At 46.3% G+C, this 20,655-nt stretch overlaps 1 protein-coding gene across 4 annotated transcripts in view; it reads left to right on the top strand.

The window, feature by feature from the left end:
- The window catches only part of usp47 (ubiquitin specific peptidase 47), a 196,550-nt gene that overhangs the window by 83,443 nt on the left and 92,452 nt on the right, over positions 1 to 20,655 (top strand). For 3 of the 4 annotated variants that reach the window (XM_070899458.1, XM_070899456.1, XM_070899455.1), the window contains exons 2-3: positions 2,725 to 2,784; positions 16,464 to 16,667. In XM_070899458.1, the coding sequence (XP_070755559.1) occupies positions 2,725 to 2,784; positions 16,464 to 16,667 (264 nt within the window). The remainder of the gene's footprint in view (positions 1 to 2,724; positions 2,785 to 16,463; positions 16,668 to 20,655) is intronic. The other variant, XM_070899457.1, reaches the window with a different exon arrangement.

Raw genomic sequence — 20,655 nt, 5'->3', positions numbered from 1 at the left:
TGTTTTTGAACCGACCCAAATATTTAGAGGGGGCTGGCACTTCTCTTAAGCATTTAAATTTTAATTGTAGGGAGAGGAATTTGCACATGCAGAGCTCTCTGCTGGGTAGAATTGTCGTTTCAACCAGGAAGTATAAACTGGATACTGTATGACTGGGATCACACTATCACTCCTGTTCCGATCACAGGGCTTCTTCACTGTTGGGCATTGCTCTTAGTGCTTCAAGGAGCTATCCAGTAGTACCCCCAATTCCTCATCTGTGCTGTATCCTCTTGTCTATTACCATTTATTTTTCATGTTCATCTCTGCTTATTTCTTCCTGGGTCTCAGTAACTTGCATTGGCCCATATTAAACATTTACCACTTGTGGGCCTCACCCCCTCTCCACACTCTTGGGAAGAAGCAAAATGCTGCAGCTGTTGAAAACCTGAAAACAAAACCGGAAATGCTGGGAAAGCTCAGCATCTCTGGCAGCACCTGTCGACCTGAACTCAGCAACTCTCAAAATGGGAAAGGAGCCCATAACATTGCTTTTATTGTTCAAAATCAATATTATTAAAAGTGGTGATTCTAAAAGTTTCATATGAAGTTCAGTTTTGTATGCTGCATTAGGGGAGATGAGCGGATGACTGAAACTGGTCTTTAAAGATCCTTTATGATCAGAACCAGCATAATACCCAGACTCCAAGGGTTAAGTTACAAGGTGAGATTACACAAATTAGGGCTGTCGTCCCTAGAATTTAGAAAGTTAAGGGGTGATGTGATCAAAGTTTTCAGGATATTAAGGGGAACAGATAGGGTAGATAGAGAGAAACTATTCCCGCGGGTTGGGGATTCTAGGACCAGGGGGCACATAGTCTAAAAATTAGAGCCAGACCTTTCAGGCGTGAAATTAAGAAACACTTCGACACACAAAGGGTGGTAGAAGTTTGAAACACTCTTCCGCAAACAGCAATTGATGTTAGATCAATTATTAATTTTAAATCAGAGCAATAGATTTTTGTTAACCAAAGGTATTAAGGGATGTGGAGCAAAGGTGGGTATATGGAGTTAGGTCGCACATCAGCCATGATCTCATTGAATGGCGGAACAGGCTTGAGAGGCTAAATCGCCTCCTCCTGTTCCTACGTTCTTTGATACCGGTGACTCGGTTAATGAGGGTTTTTTTTAGGTGACACACAGCTGATCATAAACTATTATGTCAAATAAAGCTTCCTCTGCTGTGACCCCAGTTTAACATCAACACCATCTCTGTAAATGCTTTTCTTTCGCACATCCATGCAGCTTCACTGAATGAGGTTGGCAATTTATTTGGGGACGTTGGCAGTTTTGAGCTGTAGACTCTAGCCCAATGTTGCTGGGTTAAAATTGCCCAAATGTGACTCGTACTGGATCCTTCAATAATCAACGCAAGGTAAGATTGAAGTGCCAGCCCCAGAGTGAAGGACTGTTTACAATCTGCTTATTCCGTACTTTCATCCAAACTCTCTCTGCTTGTCGTAAAAGAGAGCGTTGAAGTATCTCAATTTAGATTGATTCCTGGGATGAGAGGACTGTCCTTGGAGGAGAGATCAAGGATAATAGGCCTATACACTCTGGCATTTAGAAGAATGAGGGGTGATCTGATTGTCAAGCCCGCTAAGAATTTTACACGTGGCAGAGTGGATGCTGAGAGGTTGTTTCCCTTGGCTACAGAGTCTAAAACCAAGGGTCACAGTCTCAGAATAAGAGGTCTGTAATTTATGCCTGAGATGAGAAATTTCTTTGCTGAGGATTGTGAATATTAGGAATTCTCCCAGAGGGCTGTGGATGCACCCAGTGTTTGAGTATATTCAAGACTCCGATCGAAAGATTTTTGTGCATGAAGGGAATCGAGGGATATGGGATCGGGCAGGAAAGTGAGTTGAGGTCAAAGATCAGCCAGGATCTTATTGAATGGTGGAGCAGGCTTGAGGGACCATATGACGGCCTCCTGCTCCTAATTCTTATGTTATTAAATCTGTTCAAATGAAAGTGCAGATACAAACACTATTGCTTATGAATGATTTATGCCGAATTTAAACACCAATTCATCAATCTAAACCGTTTTCCATTTACTGGACCTCCACTGCATTTGTTACAAGGACTTCCTGTCCCACTGGAAATCAGAGTATCTGAATGTTTCCAAATCCTGCACCTCTGATGTGCAGATTTTTCAGTTTCAAAGATAGATTTTATACTCAATTCTTGGTAGTCTGTCAAAATTGATAGTTTTGATTTAATTCAAGCCTAAAAGGTAAATATCCTCATTGAATCTCAATGTGTAACTGGTAAAATAATCTGGTCAGAATGTTATGATGTTCGATGGCAGGTGACCATTTCTAGTCCGTTGTTACCATGGTTTTAACTTGTATCTTGACTTCATCGAACTTTGAACTTTCAAAATAAGTTACAAGGTTCATCGTATTGCAGTATGACACAGATTGCCGCCTTGTGCAGCAAAATTATGGCCTATAGACAATGGACTGACCTCGCCATCAATCCTGTTTTTTTTTTTTACAGCAACTTTACTTTTTAAAATTGCGTTCAACCACATATTCATTTGGCATAAGCCCTGTTTCCCCTGAAGTTTCCTGATTGTTATAATAATCTGGTATGTTTTTTCATGAATTGCACCATTTAAAAAAAAAAAGAAAAATTCTTAATTTTCTTAAAGTTTGTAATTTCATCTGTTGTGTATCTTAGGGGATGTTTTGGAGTTGCAGACAGAGTATCTTTGATGAAATGAAGAAGAAATTCTCCCAGGTAGTATTGGAGTGGCATCGAATGGCCAATGTAAATGGGCTGTGATTGATTGGCATGCTGCAATGTGCCTTTGGCTGTGACAGGCATGGCCTGGATTTCACGGTTGCTGTGACAATACTAACAAAGACAGATGTTGAATTTATGAATCGATTTTTGCGAAGTGTAGGAACTTGCTCAAACGTGATTAGAAAAGGCAAGACTATGTGCTATGTCCAGTTAAAAACTAAAAACTCATGTTGCTCAGTGATGCTCTGCTCCTGTCTTGTGTAAAAATCCCTGCAATTTTTTCTCCCCAAGTATTTATCCAACTCCCTTTTGAAGGCTACTATTGAGTACCTCCACCACCCTTTCAGGCACTGCAATCCAGATCCAAACCATCGTTGCGTAAAAAGCTTTTTCCTCATGTCGCCTCTGGTTCTTTTGGCAATCACCTTAAACCTGTGCACCTCTGGTTATCGATCCTTCAACCACTGGAAACAGTTGCTCTTTATTTACTTTATCTAAAACCCTTCATGATTTGAAACAGCTCTACCAAATCTCTCCTTGGCCTTCTCTGTCCCAAGGAGAACAAGCCCAGCTTCTCTAGTCTATGTCAGAGAAATTTCCTTCAACCTGTTTACTCAACAACTTGTTTTGGTCAAGTGGTCTCTTGGAAAAAGATGAAGCAAAACTCTTCCCCCTGAAGGTTTTAATTAAAACGCAGTTAGTTTTAGGATGCACAGGCATTTCTGCCCTTTTCTGCCAGCCTTGACCCGCACCACCATCGATGTTTGTCCTCACTGGCCTGTTCTGCCCCATTGTCAGTATCTGAAAGGGCTGGGCAGCCTACTGGGGATGTTTGCGAGAGAGTCTTCACGGAGACTTGCCATTTTCACTTTCTTTCCCTGAGGTAGCGGAGATCTGGGACCCCGAGCAGGGCACGAAACCTGCATTGTGCCAGACTGTGTTACCTAAAATGCAGAATTTAAAGCTTCACTGCTCAAATTTCTCTGTTTCAGCTGGTACAGCTCAACAGGATGAGAGTTAGACACTGAGGGAAAGAGGATTTTTGAATTTATATAACAAACACATGAACAATGACTGACAAGTAAAGACCCTCTGGTCCATCCAGCCTGTCCCACACAACTATGATATTGTATCACAACATAGACACTCCCCACCCGAGAACCTGTGATCTCCTGGGAAAGACGAAAAAACAGATAAAAACCCAGGACAATTGCGGGGGGGAAATCTTGGAAATTCCTCTCGCATCTCTCTAGGCGATCAAAACTAGTCCAGGAGATCACCCTGGCCCCGAATTCCCTGCAGTTACCTATCTTTAAGAGATGATCTCAGCCAGAAACAGGTCCAGCTCTCGCTTGAAGGAATTCAGCAAATCAGTGTCAACCCACAAGATGGCAGACTGTTCCAGAGGACCACAATTCCCTGGTCAAAGAACCACCTCCTGACATCTAACCAAGACCTGGCAGTGTACAACTCCCAATTGTGACCCCTGGTCCTCCCTAACCTCTTTAATTGGCATGCAACATAATAAAAGCACATTGATACTATAATGCATTGTGCCACAGAATGCTAGGATGCAGTTTATCAGCATTCAGGGTTCTCGGTGTTAGCTATGGGATAAATGGAGGTGAGGTGCTTCCCACCAGAGTGTGAGCCAGTACATCTGGTGGAGCTGGCCCATGTTACTCTCTTGTATTTAATGTTGGATGACCGTGGAGCTTGGGAACTTGTCTGCCAGTCTTGTCGCATGAGATTGTGGTGCGCTGGGAAGAAAATATTTCTCTCTCTGCTCTGCAATTAACGCACAAAAGGGAAAAATGGAATGAAAATGTAATTCCACTTGTGACAGAGATCTTTAACTTGTTACAATCACATTTGATACACTCTTGAAATGAGCTAATTATTGCTATTGACCTTTCAGTGTTTATTGAATGTTTAAGGCTGTTTAAAAAAAAATAACCTATTTGATTATCCATTGTGTATTCCTCTGAAAATGGTGGTATCTGCCAATTACAATACAAAAGGGAACAGCTTGCACACAGGGCCTTATTTTATCTCGTGAGAAATATCTCCAGGCGCTTCACATTTGGAAGCGTAGTCTGCAATGTTCCCTCTAAGCTGTACGTGTGTGCGGCCCTGCGGTAATCTGCAAGCTTTTACATTGGAAATACCACGCATGCGAAGGAATTGAAAGAGACAGGCCGCGCAGAATCTAAGGAACGTGCAGAACACAGGAAGATCCCACAAACAGCGATGACATGAATGACCAGTTGATGTTTTGATGGTGTGGGTTGAAGAGAAGATGTTGGCCAGGACAGTGGGAGACCTCCCATGCTGCTCTTCAAGTAATATCATGGGGTCATTTACATCCACCTGAACAGGTACGCCGTTTAACATCTCCAAAAGCTCCAAAGATGAGCAGCAGTTGCTCGGTACCTCACAGTCGACCCGGATTGTGAGCTCAACTCCTGGTGTGCGGAATGAGTACACGGCCTTCTGACTCGGGCAAGAGTGGGACCACTGAACCCAGCTGACATCGCCATTGAAACATACAAGATCCTGAGGGGGATTGACAGGGTAGATGCTGAGAGGTTCTTTCCCCTGGCTGAAGTGTCTAGAACTAGGGGGCACAGTCTAAGGATAAAGGTTAGACCATTTAATACAGATGAGGAATTTCTTCACTGAGGGTGGTGAATCTATGGCCCCACAGGGATGCTGAGTCGTTGAGTATTTTCAAGTATAGTTAAGGGGAATAGAACATGTCCAGGGAATTATAGACCAGTCAGCTTATCATTGGTGGTAGGAAAAATAATGGAATCCTACTAAAGGAGGAAAATAGAAGACCATCTAGAAACCAAAAATATAGTAATGAATACTCAGCATGGATTTCAAAAGATAAAGTCGTGCTTAATCAACCTTATTGATTTTTTGGAGAGAGTAGACGATGGTGATGCAGTAGATGTAATTGATCTAGATTTTCAAAAGGCCTTCGATAAGGTACTCCATAATAGACTGATGAACAAGGTCAGAGAATGTGGAGTCGGGGGACAAGTAGCAGAATGGATCGCTAGCTGGCTTCAAGACAGAAAGCAGAGAGTGAGGGTAAAGGGTAGCTATTCACAGTGGCAGAAGGTGGCTAGTGGTGTCCCACAAGGATCAGTGCTGGGTCCACTGCTGTTCACAATTTACATTAACGATTTGGACTTTGGAATCAAAAACACAATTTCTAAATTTGCGGATGATACCAAGTTTGGGGCATAGTCAATACTGAGGAGGAGTGCAACAAATTACAGGAGGGCATTAATAAACTTGCAGAAGGGGCATATAATTGGCGAGTGAAGTTCAGCATAGATAAATGTGAGTTATTACATTTTGGTAGGAAGAATAGGGAGGTCACTAATTGGAGAGTGAGAGTCTGGGTGGGGTAGAGGAACAAAGGGATCTCGGAGTACAAATACACATCACTCAAAGTTGCGACACAGGTTAGCAAGACCATAATAAAAGCAAACCCAGCACTAGGGTTTATTTCTAGAGGTATAGAATTGAAAAGTAGGGAAGTTAGCTAAACCTGTATCAAATCTTGGTTACACCACACTTGAGTATTGCGTACAGTTCTGGTTGTTATAAAAAGGATATAGAGGCACTGGAGAGGGTGCAGCGAAGATTTACAAGGATGATGCCAGAAATGTGAGGACATACATATCTGGAAAGGATGAACAGGCTGGGTCTCTTTTTTTCTCTTTGGGTGGGGGGGGGGGCAGGAAAGAAGGCTGAGGGGTGACCAATAGAGGTCTTTAAAATTATGAAAAGTTTTGATAGAATGGATGCTTGTGGGAAGAGCATAACTAGAGGCCATCAATACAAGATAGTCACCAAGAAATCCAATAGGGAATTCAGAAGAAATTTCTTTACCCAAAGAGCGGTGAGAATGTGGAACTCGCTACCACAGGGCGTGGTTGAAGCGAATAGTATGGATGCATTTAAGGGGAGGCTAGACAAGCATATGAGGGAGAAGAGAATCGAGGAATATGATAGATTTAGATGAAGAAAGACTGGAGGAAGCTCGAGTGGAGCATAAACGTCAGCATGGACTGGTTGGGCCGAATGGCCTGTTTCTGTGCCGTATATCCCATGTAAGGCTGAGATCGATAGATTTTTGGATTCTAGGGTGGGAAAGCGGAGTTGAGGTAGAAGATCAGCCATGATCATGTTGAATGGCAGAGTAAGCTCGAGGGGCTGTATGGCCCTACTCCTGTTCCTATTTCTTATATCAACACAAAATGAAACCAACACTCATCCCTAGACCAAGCTGCTTGCAGCACTTGTATTATTGTGTTCATTTTCTCTCTAACCATCGCATCCGTAGCTTCTCCACATGCTCCCTAATCTGTAAATAGCACTGTCATGGACATCCAAAAGTGCACTTTGGAAGGAAATGCTGGCACGTGTCCAACATCATTTTCAGTGCTAGAGTCAGTGTTTGCTTGTCACTGCTATCTAGCAGCCTATTGATGGTTCTCAAAGTCTTTGTTGCTTATCAGGCTTACAATTAGCGTAATTGAAGTAAATGGATTCACAGTAACAAGAGCTTATAATGGGGACTGGCACAAAACAAGTGCTTTCCGACCGAGTAACCAGGCGATCCATACACTGATGCTTCCCTTCACAGAGTACAAGTTTTAAATGGACTGTAGGTGTCAAAAGTATAATTTACTTTTATCTTCTATGAAAGGAAAGCCCAATTTTCTAGCAATAGTGTTTGCAGTGTTGTTGCAGGATGACGAGCATATTGGAAAGGCAGCCCGTGTCGAGATTCAGAGCAGGTGTGGGGCACATGGAAATGTATACAAGCTGGTGTTTTGCTTCACAATCCTACAGGATATAAGACACGGTCACGGAGTTTACGCTGGAGCTTGTCCAGGGTAACCAAGATCGCTTCCTCCTGCTCAGTTTGTTTGCAATAGCACTTGTATTGTACAAGATAATTGGTCTAATTCTAATGCTGCTATTGCTGTGAATTCTTCTGCTTTAATTGCACTAATTGTAACATGGTGTAGCCACATATAATTAAATGCCTGTGGTAAAAGTTGCTTAAGCCTCAAATCCCTTGTTGCAGGATTTGTCCGATGGTAGAGTAAGGTTAGTCGTAGTTAATTCTCGTGTGTCCATTTGTTGCAGCTCAATATGATTTTTTTTTTAAATTGTATGTGGGACGTGGGTGCTGCTGCTGGCAAGGCCAGCATTTCGTGCCCATCCCTAATTGTACCTTCAGAAGTTCCATGAGGTGAAGCTAACAATCGGCTTTGTGAGACCAAATCATTGTTTACAATGGATCCCAACTCAAAAATCTAGAAATATATTGGAGGCGTAAATCCTGTCACTGAGGCCAATCCCCACCGTTGCCCAGTGCCGGGTTTTGAGCTCCCCATACAGTTGTGCCATCTGCCTGCTTTCAGCCACAAGAATTTGTGTGACTGCTGCAGCTGTCGATTCCGTCATCCCATTCGGATGAGGCGGGCATGATGTGATGAGCGGTGACTGGGTAACATTCTCACCCAAAATAGACACTGTTGCAGGGGGCGGAAGGGAAGAGAGAAAGATTGTTGTGAGGAGCGGTAGAGAGAGAGAGAGCGCATTGTGAGGGGAAAGAAAGAGAGCATATTGTGAGGAGGGGTGGAGAGAGCATCATGTGGGGAGAGGTGGGGGGGAAGAGAGCGTGATGAGAAGGGAAGAGAGGGAGAGAGCGTAATAACACAAGAATTAGGAGCAGGAGCCTGCTCCGCCATTCAATAAGATCATGGCTGATCTGATCCTGGCCTCAACTCTATTTCCCCACCCGCTCCCCATAACCCTTGACTCCCTTATCATACAAAATTCTGTCTATCTCCACCTTAAATATATTCAAAGCCCCAGCCTCCACAGCTCTCTGGGGCAGAGAATTCCAAAAATCCACGACCCTCAGAAGAAATTCCTCCTCATTTCGGTTTAAATGGGCGAACCCTTATTCTGAAACTGTGTCCCCTAGTTCTAGATTCCCCCACGATGGGTAGCATCCTCTGCATCTATCCTGTCAAGCCTCCTCAATCTTATGTTTCAATAAGATCACCTCTCATTCTTCTAAACTCCAATGAGTACAGGCCCAACCTTTCCTCATAAGACAACCCTTTCATCTAAGGGATCAACCTAGTGAAACTTCTCTGAACTGCTTCCAATGCAAGTATATCCTTCCTTAAATAAGGAGACCAAAACTGTACATAGTACTCTAGGTGTGGTCTTACCAACAGTTGGAGCAGGACTTCCCTACTTATACTCCATTCCCCTTGCAATAAAGGCCAGCATTCTATTTGTCTTCCTAATTTTTGCTGTACCTGTATGCTAACTTTTTGTGTTTCATGTACAAGAATCCCCAGGTCCCTCTGATTTTGTAATTTCTCTCCATTTAAATAAATTGCTTTTTTATTTCTCCTACCAAAGTGGATAACCTCACATTTTCTCATTATTGTCAATCTGTCAAATCTTTGCCCACTCACTGAGCCTATCTATATCTCTTTGTAGATTCTTTGCATCCTCCTTACAACTTTACTTTCCCACCTATCTTTGTATCATCAAGCAAATTTGGCTACGTTACACTGGGCCCCTTCATCCAAGTCATTAATATAAATTGTAAACAGTTGAGGCCCCAGCACTGATCCCTGTGGCACCCCACTACTTACTGTTTGCTAACCGGAAAATTTGGGAAGGGGGGGGAGAGAGAGAGCGTGTTGAGAAGGGGGGAGAGAGAGAGCGTGTTGAGAAGGGGGGAGAGAGAGAGCGTGTTGAGAAGGGGGGAGAGAGAGAGCGTGTTGAGAAGGGGGGAGAGAGAGAGCGTGTTGAGAAGGGGGGAGAGAGAGAGCGTGTTGAGAAGGGGGGAGAGAGAGAGCGTGTTGAGAAGGGGGGAGAGAGAGAGCGTGTTGAGAAGGGGGGAGAGAGAGAGCGTGTTGAGAAGGGGGGAGAGAGAGAGCGTGTTGAGAAGGGGGGAGAGAGAGCGTGTTGAGAAGGGGGAGAGAGAGAGCGTGTTGAGAAGGGGGGAGAGAGAGCGTGTTGAGAAGGGGGGAGAGAGAGCGCGTGTTGAGAAGGGGGGAGAGAGCGTGTTGAGAAGGGGGGAGAGAGCGTGTTGAGAAGGGGGGAGAGAGAGAGCGTGTTGAGAAGGGGGGAGAGAGAGAGCGTGTTGAGAAGGGGGGAGAGAGAGCGTGTTGAGAAGGGGGGAGAGAGAGAGCGTGTTGAGAAGGGGGGAGAGAGAGAGCGTGTTGAGAAGGGGAGAGAGAGAGTGTGTTGAGAAGGGGGAGAGAGCGCGTGTTGAGAAGGGGGGGGAGAGAGCGTGTTGAGAAGGGGGGAGAGAGCGCGTGTTGAGAAGGGGGGAGAGAGCGCGTGTTGAGAAGGGGGGAGAGAGCGCGTGTTGAGAAGGGGGGAGAGAGCGTGTTGAGAAGGGGGGAGAGAGCGTGTTGAGAAGGGGGGAGAGAGCGTGTTGAGAAGGGGGGAGAGAGCGTGTTGAGAAGGGGGGAGAGAGCGTGTTGAGAAGGGGGGAGAGAGCGTGTTGAGAAGGGGGGAGAGAGCGTGTTGAGAAGGGGGGAGAGAGCGTGTTGAGAAGGGGGGAGAGAGCGTGTTGAGAAGGGGGGAGAGAGCGTGTTGAGAAGGGGGGAGAGAGCGTGTTGAGAAGGGGGGAGAGAGCGTGTTGAGAAGGGGGGAGAGAGCGTGTTGAGAAGGGGGGAGAGAGCGTGTTGAGAAGGGGGGAGAGAGCGTGTTGAGAAGGGGGGAGAGAGCGTGTTGAGAAGGGGGGAGAGAGCGTGTTGAGAAGGGGGGAGAGAGCGTGTTGAGAAGGGGGGAGAGAGCGTGTTGAGAAGGGGGGAGAGAGCGTGTTGAGAAGGGGGGAGAGAGCGTGTTGAGAAGGGGGGAGAGAGCGTGTTGAGAAGGGGGGAGAGAGCGTGTTGAGAAGGGGGGAGAGAGCGTGTTGAGAAGGGGGGAGAGAGCGTGTTGAGAAGGGGGGAGAGAGCGTGTTGAGAAGGGGGGTGAGAGCGTGTTGAGAAGGGGGGAGAGAGCGTGTTGAGAAGGGGGGAGAGAGCGTGTTGAGAAGGGGGGAGAGAGCGTGTTGAGAAGGGGGGAGAGAGCGTGTTGAGAAGGGGGGAGAGAGCGTGTTGAGAAGGGGGGAGAGAGCGTGTTGAGAAGGGGGGAGAGAGCGTGTTGAGAAGGGGGGAGAGAGAGAGCGTGTTGAGAAGGGGGGAGAGCGTGTTGAGAAGGGGGGAGAGAGCGTGTTGAGAAGGGGGGAGAGAGCGTGTTGAGAAGGGGGGAGAGAGCGTGTTGAGAAGGGGGGAGAGAGCGTGTTGAGAAGGGGGGAGAGAGCGTGTTGAGAAGGGGGGAGAGCGCGTGTTGAGAAGGGGGGAGAGCGTGTTGAGAAGGGGGGAGAGAGCATGTTGAGAAGGGGGGGGGAGAGAGCGCGTGTTGAGAAGGGGGGGGGAGAGAGCGCGTGTTGAGAAGGGGGGGGAGAGCGTGTTGAGAAGGGGGGGGAGAGCGTGTTGAGAAGGGGGGAGAGAGCGTGTTGAGAAGGGGGGAGAGAGCGTGTTGAGAAGGGGGGAGAGAGCGTGTTGAGAAGGGGGGAGAGAGCGTGTTGAGAAGGGGGGAGAGAGCGTGTTGAGAAGGGGGGAGAGAGCGTGTTGAGAAGGGGGGAGAGAGCGTGTTGAGAAGGGGGGAGAGAGCGTGTTGAGAAGGGGGAGAGAGCGTGTTGAGAAGGGGGGAGAGAGCGTGTTGAGAAGGGGGGAGAGAGCGTGTTGAGAAGGGGGGAGAGAGCGTGTTGAGAAGGGGGGAGAGAGCGTGTTGAGAAGGGGGGAGAGAGCGTGTTGAGAAGGGGGGAGAGCGTGTTGAGAAGGGGGGAGAGAGCGCGTGTTGAGAAGGGGGGGGGAGAGAGCGCGTGTTGAGAAGGGGGGGGAGAGAGCATGTTAAAGGGGGGTGAGAGCGAGCGTGTTGAGAAGGGGGGGAGAGCGCGAGCGTGTTAAGGGGGTAGAGAGCGCGTTGAGGGGGTGGGTGGGGGGGGGTGAAGAGTGCGAGCGGCGTTGAGGGGTTGTGGGGGAGCGAGCGGCATTGAGGGGGTGGGGGGAGCGAGCGGCATTGAGCGGGTGGGGGGAGCGAGCGGCGTTGAGCAGGGGGTGGGGGGAGCGAGCGCGCGTTGAGGAGGGGGTGGGGGGAGCATGCGTGCGTTGAGGGGGTGGGGGGAGCGAGCGGCGTTGGGGCGGGGGAGCAGGGGGAGCGAGCGCGCGTTGAGGGGGGCGGGGGGAGCGAGCGCGCGTTGAGGGGGGGCAGGGGGAGCGAGCGCGCGTTGGGGGGGGGAGCGCGTTGAGAAGGTGGGGGGGGAGAGCGCGTTAATAGGGGGGGAAGGAGCGCATTGAGAAGGGGGGGAGGGAGAGCGCGTTGAGAAGGGGGGGGGGAAGAGAGAGAGAGAGAGAGTTGAGAAGGGGAGGAGAGAGAGAGGGAGCACGTTGAGAAGGGGAGGAGAGAGAGAGGGAGCACGTTGAGAAGGGGAGAGAGAGAGCGCATTGAGAAGGGGGGGGAAGAGAGAGCGCGCTGAGAAGGAGAGAGAGAGAGCATGATGAGAAGGGGTGGGAAGAGAGAGAGCGTGATGAGAAAGTGGGGCGGGGGGGAAGCGAGAGCGTGTGCTGTGTGAAGGGGAGAGCGTGATGTGTGGCGGGGAAGAGAGGGAGGGAGGAAATTTAAACAATCACCACAGAAAAAGTACTAGGCAAACTTACGGCATTAAAGGTGGACAACTCCCTTGGACCTGATGGCCTGCACCCATGCGTCTTAAAAGGAGTGGCTGCAGAGATAGTGGATGCATTGGTTGTAATCTTCCAAAATTCCCTTAATTTTGGAAAAGTCCCAATGATTGGAAAAACCGTAAATTCAAGAAAGGAGGAAACTATATAGGTCCAGTTAGCCTAACATCTGTCATTGGGAAAATGTTGGAATCCATTATTAAGGATGTAGTAGCAGGACATTTAGAAAAGCATAACATGATCAAGCAGAGTCAACATGGTTTTATGAAATAGAAATTGTGTTGGACAAATTTATTAGAGTTCTTTGAGGATGTAACGAGCAGGGTGGATAAAGGAGAACCAGTAGATGTTGTGTCACATAAAAGGTTACTGCACAAGGTAAGAGCTCATGGCATAGGGGATAATATATTAGCATGGATAGAGAATTGGCTAACTAACAGAAAACAGAGAGTCGGGATAAATGGGTCATTTTCAGGTAGGCAAACAGTAACTTGGATGAAGGGACCGAGTGTAGTGTAACCAAATTTTCTGATACAAAAATACTTGGGAAAACAAGTTATGAGGAGGATGCAAAAGGATATAGATAGCTGAAGTGAGTGGGCAAAATATTGGCAGATGGAGTATAGTGTGTAAAACGTAACAAATTATTATTTAAATGGAGTACAGAGGGATGTGGCTGTCCTTGCACACGAAACACAAAAAGTTAGCATATAGATACAGCAAGTAATCAGGAAGGCAAATGGAATGTTGGCCTTTATTGCAAGGGGGGTGGAGTTTAAAACCAGGAAAGTTGCTACAACTGTACAAGACGTTGTAGCAGTTTTGGTCTTAGTTAAGGAGGGATATACTTGCTTTGAAGGCAGTTCAGAGAAGGTTCACGAGGTTGATTCCTGGAATGAACAGGTTGTCTTATGAGGAAAGCTTGCGCCTGTACTCATTGGAGTTTAGAAGAACGAGAAGTGATTTTATTGAAACATATAAAATTCTGAGGGGGCTGGATAGCGTAGATGTAGAGAGAATGCTTCCCCTCGTGGGGGAATCTAGTACTAGGGGTATAGTTTCAGAATAAGGGGTCGCCCATTTAAGACGGAGATGAACAAAGGGACCATGGAGTGCTAGTCCACAGATCCCTGAAAGTAGCAGGCCAGGTGGATAAGGTTGTTAAGAAGGCATATGGAATGCTTGCCTTTATGAGGCATAGAATACAAGAGCAGGGAGGTTGTGCTTAAATTGTATAATACACTGGTTAGTCCACAGCTGGAGTACTGCATGCAGTTCTGGTCGCCGTATTATAGGAAGGATGTGATTGCACTAGAGGGTGCAGAGGAGATTTACTTGGATGCTGCCTGGAATGGAGAATCTTATCTATGACAGATTGGATAGGCTGGGTTTGTTCTCATTGGAACGGAGGAGGCTGAGAGGAGACCTCATTGAGGTGTACAAAATTTTGAGGGGCCTGGATATAGAGGATAGCAAGGGCCTATTTCCCTTGGAGGGGTCAATTATGAGGGGGCATGGGTCTAAGGTGGTTGGTGGAAGGTTCAGAGGGGATTTGAGGTGAAGCTTCTTCACAGGGTTGTGAGGTCTTGAACTCACTGCCTGGAAAGGTGGTAGAGGCAGAAACCCTCACCACATTTAAAAGGTGCTTGGATGGGCACTTGGTCCGTAACCCTGAAGGTTACGGCACTTCAAGAGCTGGTAAGTGGGATGAGACTGTTTAACCTCTTGTTGGCTGGCACAGATACGATGTTAAGGGAATCGAATATGGCCAGAGTGTTGATCTGGGCTAGTTTCGATCACCTGGATGGGTTGGAGAGGAATTTCCAAGATTTTTTTCCCCCCAATTGGCCTGGTTTTTAATCTGTTTTTTGCCTCTCCCAGGAGATCACATGGCTCCGTGTGGGGTGGAGTGTAGAATGTTTTGGTGCAAGGGGTGTCGCAATTGTGTGGGGGGGGACTAGTTGGGCTGGATGCTCATTTCCGCCATTGTTCATAGGTTTATATGTAACCTTCAGGGCTGTTCACTGACACAGCCCTGACACGATGGGCTGAAATGGTCTCCTTCTGCGCTATAGGTTTCTATGAGAAAGAATTTATTCTCTGAGGGTCGTGAATCTTTGGAATTCTCTGCCCCAGAGAGCTGTGGAGGCTGGGTCATTGAATATATTCAAGGTGGAGATAGACAGATTTTTGAACGATAAGGGAATGAAGGGTTATGGGGAACAGGCAACAAAGTGGATTTGAATCCGACATCAGATCAGCCTGATAGTGAATGGCGAAACAGGATCGAGAGGCCGAATGGCCTACTCCTATTTCTCATGTTCTTATGGAAGGGAAGAGAGAGAGAGCATGATGTGAGAAGGGAAGGTGGAGAGCGTGTTGTGAGGTGGTGAAGAGAGAGAGAGGGCGATGAGCAGGGAAGAGAGAATCGCTTTCGCAAGGGGAGACCCTACATGTATGATGCTGTATGGGAAGGCGTACACAGACACCTGTTGGAGACAAATGAAAGGCACCCTGTTGGCTTAAGAGCCCGAGACCCTGTTTGAGATGGGGGCACGGGAGAGACTGAGACTGTCGGACAGCACGTTCACTGGGGTCGGGGGATCAATCCTGTTGGGGAGGAATGAGAGAGAAACCCTGTTGTCTGCAAGGAGAATGCTGTTCCGTGTGCGTGGGCGGGACTGGGCAGAGGTGAGAGAGAGGACGAAACGTGACCATCCATTTGCTGGGGTGGAGGCAGTCATGTGCTTATAATTTGTTCTGAAAAGCTGTTGCCAAGGCTGTTCGTCAGCAAGAGGAGAGTGGGGCCACCGAGCACGACTAAGTGCAGGATAGGGAGCGGGATTTTTTTTTAGATTTCTAACCGTGATGTCAGAGAAATCCCAGGGTTTGGGGCTAGGCAGTGAGGTCTACATCCAGTGTCATTATCACCGGTTAATGAGATGAGGTGCTTTTGGTTTCGACTATGATACCCTTTATACTTCATCGCCAGACAATACTGCAGCAAATCACTAATGCGCTATTTAAAGTTCCCTTTTTGCTGAGTCATCTGGGTTGGGGTGGGAAAACTAGTGATGCAGATTCCCTTCTGGATTATCAAACACTCGGGGGTCAAGCAGAAGCATTAATAATATCTTTAAGTACTCAGGGGCTGAGTCACCTGCAGTGAGAAACTGAGGGAAAACATTCAATTAAGAGGTAGGTAGGAGTTGTTCAATCATGAAGGGTTCTGATGGAGTAAATAAGGAGAAACTGTTTCCAGTGGCAGGGTCGGTAACCACAAGGCGCAAATTGAAGGTGATTGGCAAAAGAGCCAGAGGTGATGGGAGGAAACATTTTTTTACACAGCGAGTTGTTGTGATCTGGAACGCGCTGCCTGAAAGGGCAGTGGGAGCAGATTCAATAGTAACTTTCAAATGGGAATTGGATAAATACTTGAAGGAAAAATATTTACAGGGCTGTGGGGAAAGAGCAGGGGGGAGTGGAACTGATTGGATCGCTCTTTCACAGAGCCGGCACAGGCTCGATGGGCCGAATGTAACTATGGTTCTAAAGTCTGCTTCCATTGCCAATACAATTTTTGCACGTTTTCTAATCTAATCTGCCTTCCATTTTAATGCACTTGTAAATGGGGTCAAGTAATTGAAATGGAGTTCTGTTGCTGGAGTTCTGTTCCAATCCTGTTCTGTTTATAAAATGCTATAGAGGCAAACCCAGATTTTTTTTGTTTCAAGTTACGTTTATAATCAGTGTCACTTGTACCTGGGTGAGACGCAGGTATTGTGCAGTCGAATGCTATGAAAACAAAGTGTAGTGAATTTGCGATTCTGTGCTGTGATTTGTAAAGTTTGCCTCTTTGTGAAACTGTCTCCGCAGTCCGAGGCTGCTGCGGATGAACCACGGGTGCTGTGTATTGTTCAGGACACCACCAATGCCAAGACAGTCACTCAGCGGCTCACCCTGAACCTTCCTGCATCGACTCCACTCAAACGGCTCTTCGACGACGTCTCGGCTAAAGCGGGCTACGTCAATGGCACCTTTGAGTTAGTCTGGAGCAATGGCCTGAACAACGCTGACCAGGTGAGCTTGAAAGTTAACCGCAGCCCCTTAGATCAGAGGTGCCCAAACAGTTTGTCTTTGTTGCACTTGATGTACAATGTGTGCACTACAGGAGCCAATCACAATTAGGAAGCACGAGTGAAACGAGGATAGTAAGAAATACAGGCTCAAATGGAAACTGTCTGGGTGAGCCCTTTGCAAGCCGATAGCCAAGGCTCACGGGCCGCAGAAAACCCACACCTTTTTACATTATATTTCCACAGCAGGGCAAAAAATCCTTCACCTTTAATTCCTCTGCTTGCTTTGAGTTAGGGTGCTTTCTAACTTTCCTTGCCCACTTTATTTTTGATTGTGGTCTTGTCATAGGCCCTACCTGTCTGCCCTTTCCTCTTGAGGTGCCTGAAGTGTAATAATGAACTTGAAACTTTCCTTGCTGGAATTTCTGAAGGACACCGGGTCTTCAACTTTTAGCCTGTGTGTGGCAAATTGTTTTGTAATAAAATTAACTTACAACATGTCTTTTTCTCTAAAGTTTTTCTGAAGCTTAATGTGTTTTTTATATTCCTCTCGTATCTCTCTCCCTTTGCTTGATTTGTTTTTCTGTATCCTCTATCTTTTTTCCCTGATACAGTGGCTCTGATTTAGTGATGAAGTAAGCGATGGCTCCAGTTGTGACACTCCTACAAGCAGCTGTACCCAAATCTCGAGGCTCCTATGAATTGTGAGCAGGAGGATAGGGGCTTGTGATCTAAAAAGGGGCCAAGAGAGAAGGTTTATACCCAATTCTCTGTTTCCCTTTGCTCCACAATCTGCAAGACCCAGGCATTGCCACTCCAGTAACGCGCCACTACTGCCAGCCTCTGTCCCTACTCCCCTTCCCCGTACTGCAACACTCCAGGGTCACTCCCTCCAATACTCCCCTCTGCCCCCAGACACTTCGATTACCCCTCGGTGCTCACAGGCTCCGAAATGGCATTCCCAGTTTTCCCTGATCCCAGCGCTGCCCTCCCCCAGTCATCCCAAGTCTCAGCCTGTGCCTCAGTGGAGGATTTTCTCTGCACACTGTGCGGTGGGATTGGAAATTGATTTTTTTTAATGGGTTTACAATTCTGTTACATTTGGCTCACAGAAGAAATTCCCTTCCTGAGGGAGGGCTGCAGAATTAATCAGACAGCTTAGTTAAGAACTAGCGAAGAAACGCTGTTCAGCCGTTCTGTCACATTTCTAGAAACTGAAGCGTGCACTGTTCTGTGTGTAACATCCTCATTTCATACTCAAAGTTGAATTAAATATTGAATGGACTTTGATGTAGGATAAGCTTCGTTTATGAACATGCTCATTTGTTACGGCTTAGTTCACATATTTACAAGATGTTGCTATGTTTTAAATGTTTTTGAAATGTAGCAGACTTAGTTTTGAGGTCGAACTAATAATTTGCATTTTCTGGTGAAGCAGTGTTTTTAAAGCACGTCTTGTAATTGTTTCTAATTTTAAGTACACGAGGTGCAACGTAACAGCTGTGAAAAGGAAATGCAGTCTGCTCTTAATTCAGAGTGGCTTAATTCATATTATCTGTTCACTTCAACTTAAATTGTGTTAAAACACCTTCCAATGAAAGGCACTGAGCATTTGTTGCTTAATTCGAACGGCTCCTGACCAGTGAAATTCAGAAGCAAACCATAATTCAGATACATAGGATATACAGCAAAGGAACAGGCCATTCGGCCCAACCAGTCCATGCCGGCATTTATGCTTCACTCGAGCCTCCTCCCATCTTTCCTCATCTAACTCTATGCCCTTCTCCCTCATATACTTGTCTAGCCTCCACTTAAATGCATCTATGTTATTCCCTTCAACCACTCCCTGTGGCAGCGAGTTCCACATTCTCACCACTCTCTGGGTAAAGAAGTTTCTTCTGAATTCCCTATTGGATTTCTTGGTGACTATTTTATATTGATGGCCTTTAGTTATGCTCTTCCCACTAATGGAAACATTCTCTCTAAAGCCACTCTATCAAAACTGTTCATAATTTTGAAGACCCCTATTAGGTCACCCCTCAGTCTTTTGTAAAAGAGAAATGAGACACAGTCTGTTCATCCTTTCCTGATGGGTATACCCTCGCATTTCTTTGTAAATCGTCTCTGCGCTTTCTCCAGTGCTTCTATATCCCTTTTATAATATGGCGACCAGAACTGTATGCAGTACTCCAAGTGTGGTCTCACCAAGGTTCGATACAGGTTTAGCATACAGTATTTTGCAAAATGACTGCAGCTTGTACAGTGCTGATGTTTGTCACGTATTTCAATAATTGCTTTACTGTTTTAGGATGGGCTTTTGTTTGATGTTCCTGTGGTATTTGGCTGTGCTGTCTCCTTAAAATCACTTAACTCCAATTATTGGATTATGTACGATTCTTCCCCCAGCAACGGACGACTTTGGATTAACAGGAATAGACTGTACTGTGAACAGATGAGAAAAATTTTGCACAACTGTCACGATTAACGAATGGGATCTTTATAATTATGTGGGAATTGTGCAGATGTCCTTTTGCACGAAAGTTGCAATATCCTCGTGACTCCATAATGTTCAGCTCACCTTCGTTTATTATTTTCCTGACGCCACCAACTGTCAGGCCCATTGAGTCTGCGCCAGTTCTTTCGAAGAGCAGTCCAATCAGTCCCACTGCCCCTGCTCTTTTCCTCATATCACTGCAATTTTTTCTCCAAGTATTTATCTAACTCCCTTTTCAAACTTCTTATTGAATCTGTATCCACCACCCTATCGGATTCCATTCCAGATTCTAACCACTCGCTGCGTAAAAAAATGTTTTTCCTCGTGTCGCCACTGGTTCTTGTGCCAATCACCTTAAATCTGTGCCCTCTGGTTATTGACCCTTCTGCCATTGGAACCAGTTTCTCTTTAGTTACTCTATCTAAACCCTTCATGATTTTTAAACAGCTCCATCAAATCTCCTCTTGACCACCTTTGCTTTAAATAGAAGATAGAATAGAATCATAGAAGTTTACAGCACGAAGAGAGGCCATTTCGGCCCATCGAGTCCATGCCGGACAACAAGAGGCTATTCAGCCTAATCACACTTTCCAGCTCTCGGTCTGTAACTCTGCAGGTCACGGCACTTCAAGTGCACATCTAAGTACTTTTTAATTGTGGTGAGGGTTTCTTCCTCTACCACCCTTTCAGGCAGTGAGTTCCAGAACCCCACAACCCTCTGCGTGAAGAAATTTCCCCTCAAATCCCCTCTAAACTTGCCACCAATTACTTTAAATTTATGCCCCCTGGTTGTTGACCCCTCTGCTAAGGGAAATGGGTCCTTTCTATCCACTGTATCTAGGCCCCTCATTTTATGCACCTCAATGAGGTCTCTCCTCAGTCTCCTCTGTTCCAAGGAAAACACACCCAGCCTATCTAATCTATCCTCGTAGCTAAGATTCTCCACTCCCGACAACATCCTTGTAAATCTCCTCTGTACCCTCTCCAGTGTAATCACGTCCTTCCTGTAATGTGGTGACCAGAACTGCATGCAGTGCTCCAGCTGTGGCCTAACTAGTGTTTTATACAATTCAAGTATAACCCCTCTGCTCTTATATTCTATGCCTCCGTAATAAAGGCAAGCATTACATATGCTTTCTTAACCACCTTATCTGCCTAGCTTGCAACCTTCAGGGATCTGTGGACATGCACTCCCAGGTCCCTTTGTTTCTCTACACTTCTCTGTGTCCTACCATTTAATGTGTATTCCCTTTCCTTGTTAGCCCTCCCCAAATGCATTACCTCACACTTCTCCGGATTAAATTTAATTTGCCACTGTTCTGCCCACCTGATCAGTTGATTGATATCTTCCTGCAGTCTACAGCTTTCTTCATTATCAACCACGCAGCCAATTTTAGTATCATCTGCAAACTTCTTAATCATACCCCCTATAATTCAAGTCTAGATCATTGATGTACACCACAAAAAGCAAGGGACCCAGCACTAAGCCCTGCAGAAC

This window comes from Pristiophorus japonicus, chromosome 14 (genome assembly GCF_044704955.1).
Source record: "Pristiophorus japonicus isolate sPriJap1 chromosome 14, sPriJap1.hap1, whole genome shotgun sequence".
Taxonomy (NCBI): Eukaryota; Metazoa; Chordata; class Chondrichthyes; family Pristiophoridae; genus Pristiophorus; species Pristiophorus japonicus.
This window is presented reverse-complemented; position numbering and strand designations above follow the sequence as displayed.